The 11,187-nt window shown below is 60.0% G+C and overlaps 1 protein-coding gene across 21 annotated transcripts; it reads left to right on the forward strand.

The window, feature by feature from the left end:
- The first annotated feature begins 1,734 nt into the window (after positions 1 to 1,734).
- Positions 1,735 to 5,772, forward strand: LOC113980932. 21 transcript variants are annotated; one of them, XR_003538255.1, is made up of 5 exons: positions 1,735 to 1,845; positions 2,328 to 2,452; positions 4,299 to 4,389; positions 4,823 to 5,017; positions 5,388 to 5,772. XR_003538255.1 is itself a non-coding variant. In XM_027708151.1 (5 exons), exons 1-5 carry the CDS (start codon positions 1,754 to 1,756, stop codon positions 5,689 to 5,691), a joined length of 558 nt encoding a protein of 185 aa, XP_027563952.1. In that variant the 5' UTR covers positions 1,741 to 1,753; the 3' UTR covers positions 5,692 to 5,772. The 21 variants fall into 21 exon arrangements, 3 of the variants coding, with proteins under 3 accessions (XP_027563952.1, XP_027563951.1, XP_027563953.1); XR_003538254.1 differs by having other exon boundaries at positions 1,741 to 1,845; positions 4,299 to 4,386; XM_027708151.1 differs by lacking the exon at positions 4,823 to 5,017 and having other exon boundaries at positions 1,741 to 1,845; positions 4,299 to 4,386; positions 5,388 to 5,441; positions 5,493 to 5,772.
- The last annotated feature ends 5,415 nt before the right edge of the window (positions 5,773 to 11,187 follow it).

The following is an 11,187-nucleotide window of genomic DNA, read 5'->3' on the forward strand; positions in this document are numbered from 1 at the left end:
AAAAAAAAAAAAGAAAATCCTTGGGCATCCCGTTTACTCTCCCCTCCCACCCTCCAACCTGTAAATTGGGGGGGTGTCCTGGTTAGAACGGCTGGGACCAATTCATCCCTGGATGGGTGCAACCCAAAACTGTGTATTCTATAGCCTCCATGCCATTTCCCAAAAACTGCTGTCAGTAGAGGCCTGCAAGGTGGGAAGATGTTCCTGTACCCTTTTATGGAATTCCCCGCTCTGATATCCTTATATGGAATTCCCCGCTCTGATACCCTTATATGGAAGAGGGACTGAGCATCCGCATGCCCTTTTATGGAATTCCCTACTCTGAGGGAGGGACTGAGCACTCCCGCCTGAACTGGAGAGTATATAACTGGGAGTTTCAGAGCCTTGCGACCTCTCGTGGGACCCAGAGGAAGACAGCAGACCACCGCTGCTCCCAACCAGGCTGAGACCACCCCCCTCAACTGGACTGCAATCACCACTTCTGACCAGACTGCAGCAGCTCTCCCACCAGCAGGTTTATCCCCTCTCCCTTTGCTTTGGACTCGGGGGGTGGGCCAAGGTACACCACTTTTGTTCATACCCCAGGGTGCTGGGTTTGTACATTTGGGTTTTGTGGGTTAAAACCAATTGTCTGTCTGTATACTTGTACTTATTGCATTATTTTAATAAATTGTTATTCTGACTTATAAATCTCTCTTTTGAATTGAGTTCATTTTGCCTTGCTGGTTAACTTTTAAACCAGCACAGGGGGTCACCCCTAGAATGTGAGAAGCAGACCCCAAAAGGTGGGTGGGTGTGGGAACCCCCGGGAGCCGAAAAAGCGGCGGCGGGGGAGCCGCGAAATGTCCGGGCGGGGCCCCAGAAAAGCGGGCGAGGCGCGCGCAGGGAGAAGCCGGGGGGCGAGGCAGTGGGGGGGGGGGCAGGCAAGATGGCGGCGTCGGCGCATGCGCAGTAGTTAGCAAGACGCCGGCGATCACGTGATCACCAAGGGTGGCCAGGCGCGGGCCCGGCGACGCATGCGCAGTGGCTCTCGTGCTGCTGCAGCGCTCCCTGCTCAACTTAAGGGCCGGTTCCCGCGGCGCGACGGGACTCGTGGTCTCCCGTCTCTCCTGGGGTGTGTGCGGGGGGAATAACATGAAGATTTTCGAGGTGAGAGCGCAGAAATTAGTGAGGGACGTTTTCCGGGGAGCACTGGAAGTAGAGAGCGACCGGACTGTTTTCGACGGCACACCACCCAAGATGGCGCCCCCCGTGACCGGAAGTCTTCCCTGTGAGGCCGCACACAAAGATGGCGGCGCCCTTACCGGAAGTCCTCCAAGGGCGTCCACAAAGATGGCGGCCCCGGACCAGAAGTTCGCCGAGGCCACACCAAAGATGGTGCCGCCACGACCGGAAATTAGCTCAGACCACACACAAGATGGCGGCGAGAGGACCCCTTCCCTCAGAGAGGCGTCTATCCTGTTGTCTGACCTCCGCCCCGACCCGGACACCCGCCCCGCGCCCGCAGCGCCGTCTCGCCGCACCGTTTCCCGGTGCGGGGACAGGGCGGTGCGCTCGGCGACGCCGGGCGCGGGTGGCAGGTTCGTGGGCGGCGGCAGGCACCGGCGCGGGCAGCCCCCTCTCGGCGCCGCGCCGCGCGCCTTGGGCGCGAGGACCCCAGGCAGACTGGGCACCGCCCGCCCGCCCGCCCCATTCCGCTCCGCTTCGCTCCCGCTCCCGCCCCCGCCCCTCTCGGTCCCGTCGTGCCCCGGAGATGCTGTCAGGGCTGCGCCGCCGCCTTCCTCCCCCGGAAGCGACCCACGGCGGCAGATCCGACGTCGGGCTCTCCAGGAGATCGTCCCCAGGGTAAGCGGGTCCCGGGTCGCGGCTGCTCTTCTGCCTCACGCGCGGCCATCTGGGACTGCAGGCAGGGGAAACGACAGGCAAGTTTCTCGCCTCTGTGGAGAAACTTGCCCCTGCGTGCCGCCGCGAGGAGAAGGCGCCGCGGGTCTTGCAAGGTGGGGGGGGCGCGCGGCTGCAGTGCCGCTCCCGGCCGTGTCCGCCAGGCGGCGACTGCGAGGCCTCAGGGCCCGGCAGTCGGCGGCGGGCTCGGAAGCGGCGCCCATAGAGAGCGAGGCGTTGGCCGGGCCGGGCCTGAAGCCCTCGGGGCCGCCGGGCAGGGCAGTGGCGGCGACCGGCCGGGAACGGGGGGGGGGGGGGGGGGGGGGGGGGTAAGAGGAGGTTTTAGGGAAGAAACACCTGTAGTGAGTAATCAGAAGAGAAGGGTGAAAGCCAAGAGCCTTTCACTTCCCCAGTGAACTTAATTTTCTTGTTCTCCTCTCTTTCAGGACAGGGAAAATCATTGACTTGGGTCCAGCAATGCCATATGTGTTGGGGTATGAGCAACCAAAGGCAACAGGCTCCAGCCCCGCCGACCGGCGCTGGGGGCACCTGGTGCTGCCGGTGGAGTGGGGTAAGTCAGAGGGACACGTTTCTCTCCTCCTGGCTGTTGGCATTTGCTCCCTGGGCACTGGCTCTGTTTCCCACTGCGGGCTGGTCCTTGCCGTGCTGGGAAGGGTGGAGAGGAAGGGGCGAAGGGCCAGGTGAGCGTGGGGTCCCCGAGCTGTGGGGTTGGGCTGTGCTGAGAGGGGCAGGTGGGTCCCCGTTGGTGAGCCTGAGCCTTGGTTTGGGGGTTCAGGAGCCTGGGGGGCAGAGCTTGGGGGGGTGTTTGCAGCTCTGCCAGGGCTGGAGCTGACACAACGCTGGGGAAGAGCCTGGAGCTGGACTGGGCCATGGGACAGACACAGGGGAGCTGGGGGAGGGCTTGGGACTCCCTGGGGGGAAAGGAGGGATGGATGGGCTGGATGGAGCCACGGGCCTGTGCTCATGGGAACACACTTGTCCAGAGCACTGGGATCCAGGTCAAACTCCAGTTCCCCTCCTGTCCAGGGATGCAGGGTCTGAAGGATTGGATTGCCCTGGGGGTTTGCAGAAGACCAGGAATGAGAGGAAACGTAGTGCCAGAGCAGGCTGTGTTTGCCTCTGAGGACAGAGAGCCTGTGGGCTGAGGTGAGATTGCTGTGAGTGTTGGGATGAGCATTTCAGGGAACGGAGAGCTCGGAATTCCAGGTGCTGATGGAACCATCGCCTTAGGTGTGTTTAGTTTGTGTCTGTGGGAGCTGGGATTTGGGCTGGAGAGCTGTTGCTGGGAACAAAGGGTGGAGAAAACCTGCTCCACAGATGTGTAAGGAAGGATGAAGTAGCAGGGAAGGGGAGTATTTCTATACAGTATCAATATTCTCCATGTGGGATGGAGCAGCAATGGGGATGGTTGGGTTTGGCCTGGGCCGGTCAGGATCTGCCATAAACAACCCACCAGACCCCTGAACCCTCACTGGACATGTCCAGCCCCTCAGCAGAAACCCAAGTCATTCATTTGTTACAGAGGAAAAATGATTGGTAATTGCTTCTGATCTGTGGAGAATTTCCTTTGGAATGATCAAGCAGAGAGTGTATCAAGGCAGGCAGAGCATTTCTTTTGGCTCTTTTTTTTTTTTCTGGTTTGTCATTTTCTCTCTGGCTTCAATGTGTTTTGTGTGCTCCTGTTCAGGAAGCAGCGTATTTTTACCTTGAAATTCAGGGTGGGTTGGTTTGTTTGTTTGTTTGTTTGTTTAGGGTTTTTTTCTTTCCCAGTTGAATCAGGCCTTCCGTGCATAGTCCGATGTTTTCCCAGTTGAATCAGGCCTTCTGTGCATAGTCCGGTGTTGTCCTACACGACTGCTTTGGTTCTGGGTCAGAGAGAGAGAAGGGGAATGACTTTTCATTCTCTTCCAAGCAGAAGTGGGAGGTTGTCTTGCCCCTCCCCAAAGCACTGCAGGCACATGGGAGTAGCTCAGTGCTGGCCCAGTTCTCTGAGAAACACCCATGGGGGAGAGGTTTAAGTCTTAATGACAACGCTCTGGTCTCTTGGTGACAAAGACTGGGTCCTGCAGTCCCAGCCTGATGAGGGAGAACAGGAACTTCTGTTCTTTGTGGCAAACCTTCTGTTACTCCTTGTGCAGTCTATTCTTTCCGTTATGTGTGTTACTGTCCAGAATCTCTCCGAGGAAAGCTGTTAGAAATTTAGAGGTAGGACTGGAATTTGGGTCTGTTCCCTACAAACTCCTGCAAAACCTGAAGGACCGGGCTGATGACTACTCTTAACAAAGGTGGTTTATTAATATTCCATTAGATTTCCCTCAGCTCTGGGCAGGATAGGCAAGGGTTAGGGTCAGGAATTGTGCAAGCAGGACCTGTTATTTCTCCTGTGCGTGTGTCAGTTTGGCAGGGCTGGGACAAGGAGGACTCGTGCAGGCACCTCCAGAGACAGCAGGAACAAGAGTGTGTTGTGGAGAAGGAAAATTCCAGGTGGTGGGTGCTGAGAAATTTGTCCTTCCCTTGTCCTGTGCTCCGCACTTAGCAGTGGGTGAAGTGCAGAAGTTTCCTGGGGACCCTGGAAAATGATGTCGGGTCTGGTAAGAAAAGTGGGGCCAAAAGAGCAGGACCTGGGTCTGCGAGTGTGGGAGAAACAAGGGAGAGAGCAATGGCCGGGTCATCCTCTGCCTCCTGGAGGGAGGGCAGCAGGAAAGGCCATGGACTAAACCACTGAAGTGCTGTTCCCCAGGGAGCCCCTGCACAGCACTGAACTTGCTTCTGCACTTGCTGTCCCTTTCCCAGCGGAGCCGAAGCGTCGGGTGCGGGTGCCGGGGGGATGGAGCTGCCAAGGACAAACTGGGAGGGTGTTTGCAAAGGAAGGGGGTAGAAGGAGCTCTTGACGTGCTTTTTTTACTTCTTCATCCCACAGAATTGCCACGAGAGGAAATACCTCAGAGGGGCTTCCCTCCAGATAAGCCCTGAATATGCCAGGAGGTTTCAGCTGGGAGAAAGGAGCTGTGGAAGAAAACCAGCCTAAAAATAGCCAGTGAGGATCATCAGGTTTTCCAGCCAAGAAAAACAAGGACGGAGATGAGGGAATCGGGTTCCAATTAATAATGATTTGGTAGGTGTAGGAATGATTTCTGTGTTTTCCAGTCCCTTTTGGTTCCTGGGATGATTTTAAAATTATGGCTTTAGCAATCAACTAAATTGGAGATGTTGTTTTTGAGAGGAAAGGATGCCAAATAAATGCAGAGAGAGAGAGCATGGAATCATCCTGGGATCCTGGAGTGGTTTGGGTTGGAAAGGATCTCAGGGGTCATCTCCTTCCACCCCCTGCCACGGGCAGGGACACCTTCCAATAGACCCTCCAGCCTGGCCTTGGCCACTTACAGGGATGGGGCAGCCACAGCTTCTGTATGCCAGGCCACCTCCCCACCCTCCCAAGGAAGAATGTCTTCCTTATGTGCAATCTTTCCCTTTCTTCTCTGCAGGAAGTGGGCTGTGACAAGGGAATTGGCTCCCACGAGGCCGAGGATCAGAGCGGGCTCTGCACAGGGGACGACTTCCACTTCCGAACGGGGAAGGGCACCTTTGTCCCCAACCCTGGCAAACTGGGATGGAGTAACATCTGCCTGCAGCTGGCTGGAGTTCCTGTTGGCTCTGGGCTTTCTGTCCACGGGCCGGGGATCATGGCCAGAGTCATTCAAACCTGGGGAACAGTGGCCTTCACACCATCCCTGCAGCCCGTCCAGGGCAGGTTGCTGCCCATCGGCCCCTGATCGCAGGTGGATGTAGAAGTGATGGTGTTTAGGGAATGCTGATTGTATTTCCCTGACTTTAGCAACGTGGTCATTAAAAAGAGAAAAATAACAAGTCTACGGAAATCCTCTGCACTTGGGAGCTTGTGGCGCTCTGGATTAAATCTTGGCTCTCTAATGTTAAAACTGTGGGCGAGTCGAGGGGCGGTGTCCGAGCAGGGCCAGCGGCGGGGCCGGACTGGGCCGGCCTGGGGGTCCCTTCCCCGCGGGGTCGCAGCCGCGGGACCCGGCCCCGCCCCGCGCGGCCCCTCCCGGCGCGCCCCGCCCGTCAATGGGGGCTGCGGCCGCTCCCGGCGCTGCCGAGGCTGCCGGGGAGGGACCGGCCTGTGCTGGTGGAAAGGGGGTTCGTTCCTTGTGTTCGAGGGCGGCAGCGGGAGCGGCGCTGCGGGGCGGAACGTGCGGGAGGTGCCGGGTGACGGCGGGGAAGCCGCGGCGGGGCCCGGGGGCTGCAGCTCTCTGGCTTCCCGACTCGCTTTGCAGACACTTGCCACCTTCAGAGGAGGCACAAATCCCCGCGGAGCTGAGCAAGGGGTACGGGGAGTGCAGCTGGGTGCAGCGAGCTGGGGCGGGGCTGTGACCAGGGGAGGGTGTGCGCAGTCCCCCAAAACCCGCACCCAAAACCAGCCCGAAACAACCCCAGAGCCCAGAGCAAAGCGCCGCGGGATCGCGCCGGTCCCGCCCCTCGACCCGCCCAGGCCCGTCCCCCGGCTCGCGCCGGCCCCGCCCTCCGGCCCGCCCGACCCCGCCCTGCCCGCCTCCAAGAATGCCGCTGTCCCCGCTCCCCGCCTCGCTCCCCTTGTCCCGGGAGAGCTCCCGGACGGGACGTGACCGATTAATTTTACCGATTAATTACCGATTAATTTTACCGATTAATTACCGATTAATTTTGCCGATTAACTTTGCCGATTAACTTTGCCGATTAACTTTGCCGATTAATTTTGCCGATTAACTTTGCCGATTAATTTTGCCGATTAACTTTGCCGATTAACTTTGCCAATTAACATTGCCGATTAATTTTACCGATTAATTTTGCCGATTAATTTTACCGATTAATTTTTCCAATTAATTTTGCCGATTAATTACCAATTAATTAACGATTAATTACCGATAAATTACACCGATTAATTACCGGAGTGCCGGGAGCACCGGACGGGCAGCGCCTGCAGCGAGGGCTATTACCCCATCAGCCGGCGCAAGGAGGCGCGGTACCTGCACCCCTGCCCCGCCCCCCGGCCCGACCTCGACGCGCCCCCCAACACACAGGTGAGACCAGGGCGACCCCCTCACACCGCGGTGACCCCCTCACACCGTGTCCCCGTCCCCAGGGCCCGAACCGGGTGCTGTCGGACCGGCACTCGGAGCAGCAGCAGCTCCTCAGCGCCATCGGCTTGGCCGCGCTGCCCGACAGCGACCTGCTCAAGCTCAACCAGCTCAAGGTGGGACGGGGGGCCGTGGGGGGTGGGGGGGCTGCACCCCGGGGTGGGAGGGGGGCCCCAGGTTGCTCCGTGGGCTCCGTGTCCCTCTTGCGCTGTTATTTTTGTCCCTCTTGTCGCATCCACGTTCTCTGTGTCCCTCACGTCACATCCATGTTCTCTTTGCCTCTCACGTCACGTCCGTGTCTTCCCTGTCTCTCTTGTCCTGTTCTTGTCCCTCACGTCACATCCGTGTTCTCCATGTCCCTCTTGCCATATCCACGTCCCTGTTTTCCCTCTCCCTGACCCCCACGTCCCCCGTGTTGCCGTGGGTGTCCCTTCCCCGGTGACCCGTGGCGGTGTTGCAGCAGTTCCGGAAGAAGCGGCTGCAGTTCGGGTGGAGCCGCATCCACGAGTGGGGGGTCTTTGCCATGGAGCCCATCGCGGCAGACAAGATGGTCATCAAGTGCGTGGGGCAGAACATCCACCAGGTCAGGACCCCCCCGGGACCCCCAGGAACCCCCCAGGCACCTCCCACCCCCTCGGTGACCCCCAAGTACCCCCTGGTCACCTCTCACCTCCATCGGTGACCCCCAAGTACCCTCTTGGTCACCTCCCACCGCCCCTGGTGACCCCCAGGAATCCCCCGGGCACCTCCCACCTCCCTCGGTGACCCTGAAGTGCCCCTTTGTCACCACCCTCGGTGACCCCCGAGTACCCCCCTGGTCACCTCCCACCTCCCTTGGTGACCCCCAAGTACCCCCCTGGTCACCTCCCACTGCCCTCGATGACCCTGAAGTACCCCCTAGTCATTGCCCTTGGGGACCCCCAAGTACCCCCTGGTCACCTCCCGCTGCCCTCGGTGCCCCCCGGTGCCCCCCCCATGCCCCGCTGACCCCCCGGTGCCCCCCGTGTCCCCCAGGTGGTGGCGGACATACGTGAGAAGCGCTACGCCCAGGAGGGCATCGGCAGCAGTTACTTGTTCCGCGTCGACGACGACACCATCATCGACGCCACCAAGTGCGGAAACCTGGCGCAGTTCATCAACCACTGCTGCACGGTGAGATGGGAGTCCTGAGCCCTGGGGAGGCATCTGGGGGGCCCTGCTGACCCCTCCCACCCCCACAGCCTAACTGCTACGCCAAGGTGATCACCATCGAGACGCAGAAGAAGATTGTCATCTACTCGAAGCAGGCGATCGGCGTCAATGAGGAGATCACCTATGACTACAAGTTCCCCATTGAGGACACCAAGATCCCGTGCCTGTGCCACACTGAGAGCTGCCGCGGCACCCTCAACTAGGGGGGGGCGTGGGGGTTGCTCCGGGAGGCTGGGGGAGCGACCGCGGGGACATCGGGGTTGGCGTTGGGCCACCGGGGTCAGCACTGGGCCACCGGGGTCGCCGTTGGGCCACCGGGGTCGGCATTGGGCCACCGGGGTCGACGGGTGGCCGCACCGGTTGGCGCTCGGCCATCGGGGTTGACATGTGGCCACTGGGGTTGGTGTTTGGCCACCGTGGTTGGTGTTCAACAGGGTTGGCGTTTGGCCACCGGGGTTGACGGGAGGGGCCACCAGAGCCGGTGTTTGGCCACCACAGTTGGCCTGGGTCGGAGGGGCCGCCGGGGTTGAGGCTGGGCCGCCATGGCCGACATGCAACCACGGCCATGGGCACGAGTACGCTGTGGTTGGCCAGAGAGGGGCCAACCTGTGGCCGCCGTGGTTGCCGCGTGGCCACTGAGGTTGGCTTTGTGGCCACTGTGGTGGTCGTGGGAGGCCACCATGGCCACCATGAGGACGCTGTGTTTGCTGGGGTGAGGGGGGGAAGGGGGACCACCACCGTCGATGTTTGGCCACCAAGGGGCCACCGTCGATGTCCCTCCGTGGTCAGCGTGTGACGTCATCGCTGCGGTCACGTGATGTCATTGCCCCGTCATCGGTGTGACCTCACCCCCCTCCCCCGACATCGCTGCCCCACCGTGACCTCAAAACACGCACGGCGATGTCACGGTGACGTCACGGTGACGTCACAGCGGGCTCTCCCACCCCACGGAAAAGGCTCTTTTCTCCCCTTTTTTTTTTTTGGCTGTTTCTTGTAGAAACTCGGGGTTTGTGTGTCCGGGTTGGGGGGGACTCCCCTTGGGGGGGTTGGGGGGGAGCTCCTTTCACCCCCCCTGCCCCTCCCCCTCCCCGGAGCCGCCCCTCCCCCTCCTGGCTCTGTACATATTCCCGGGGGGGGTGTAAATAGCTGTACATGCTCCTCCCCCTGTACATATGTTGATACAGGGGCGCGCCCAGGCCCCCCCTTTTTATAAAGTGGCCACTGAGCTTTGGGACGGCCTCGAGAGCGTTTCTTTCGGGGGGGGGGGGGCTGGTCCCAAGGGTGTGGGACAGGGATTTGAGGCCAGTGGGATTTGGGGAGTCCTGAGGGGGATGTTGGGGGGGCTTGGGAGGGGTTGAGGGACCTGGGAAGTGTTGGAGGGGTCTCGGGGAGGGGTTCGGGGGGTCCGGGGCAGATGTTGGGGGTGATCCCAAGCTACCTTTTCACCCGGTTGGGGTCTTGGGGGGTTCCGGGGGGGCAGTTATGGGGGTCCCAGGGGTTACTTGGGGGCCTGAGGGGGAATTGGGAGGTCCCCGGGGGGGGCCCAGAGGGTCTTGGGTGGTCGGGGACGGGGGGGGTGTCAGAGATCCGGGTGGGTCAGAGGTGACCTGAGGGGGGGTGGGGGGGCGTCAGAGATGACAGATCAGCCCCAGGGGGGTGTGGGGGTGTGTGTCAGAGGCCCCCCCCCCAGGGGCTGCCCTCCCCCTGGCCCCCTCAACCCCTGAGGGACCCCAAATATCCCCTGGGACCCCCTCCCTCCCCCCCTCCTGCTTGAGACCTTCCCAGGAGCCTCCACCACCCCCCCTCAGAGACCCCCCTAGTGTGCCCTGGGACCCTCTGAGACCCCTCTGATGACCCCTGGGACCTCCTGAGACCCCTCCAATGACCCCTGGGACCCCCCTGAGGCCCCCCCTCCCCCTTGTACACTGGAACCCTCTGAGACCCCCCCCAGTGCCCCCCGGGACCTCCCGAGACCCCTCCAATGACCCCCTGAGACACCCCCACTCCAGTTATCACTGGGAACTTCCTGAGACACCCCCCTCACCACCACAAGTGACCTTTGACCCCATTGAGCAGTTGTCAATAAAGGGTCAAATCAGCAATGGAACCAACTCCAGTGTGACCAGTATGGGAACTGGGAGGGGACGGGAAGTGAGATATTTTATGAATTCATTTTGATTTTATTTTTAATGGGAGCACAGGGGATGAGACGGGGAGGGCAGTGAGGGCACTTGGGAGACACGGGGATGGGAACTGGGGAGGGACTGGGATGCACGGGGATGGAATTAGGGCAGGGTTCTTTAAGGAAGAAAAGACCCTCAGCCCCTCCACCCACTTGACCACACGACACCGAAAAACTCCATTTAACTGTAAAGTGTCCCCCCCACGCTCTGATTGGCTCTTGCTGCCAATCCCAGGACTTTTCAGGGTCACTGCGAGCTCTGTCTTTGTCCCCCCGATGCTTTTCTGGGTCCCCCTGAAGCTGAAATTGGGTCTGTCCAACTCCCAGAATTCAATAGGGATGAAGATTCCTCCCAGAAGAAAGGTGCCAGGACAGAGAACTCTTGCTGCCCATGGAATGCCCAGGGTGGCCCACAACCTGCACCCGAGACACCGAGGGGAAGGGCTTTTTTTTTCCCTGTGGTAATACGGCTGTTGTTCACTTCCAGGAGCCCTGCGCTGGAATTGCCAGTCCAACTCCCAAAACTGAACACGGACCAAGACTCCTCCCTGACAAAATGTGCCAGGACAGAAAGGTCTTGCTGCTTATGGAGTGCACAGGGTCCCTGAAGCACTGGACTGTCTGTGAGAAGGTGGCAGATCCCCTGGAAAACACAAGAAACAAAGCATGTGCACACATTCACCACAACACCTGTAAAAGACCAGCTAGTTCTGGCCTGGAGTCGATGCTCACCTTGCTCACCAGTGCTCACCCGGATCACCTCCCCTCCGGTGCCATTGG

This window comes from Neopelma chrysocephalum, unplaced genomic scaffold, assembly GCF_003984885.1.
Source record: "Neopelma chrysocephalum unplaced genomic scaffold, ASM398488v2 Primary Assembly neopelma1_95682, whole genome shotgun sequence".
Lineage (NCBI taxonomy): Eukaryota > Metazoa > Chordata > Aves > Passeriformes > Pipridae > Neopelma > Neopelma chrysocephalum.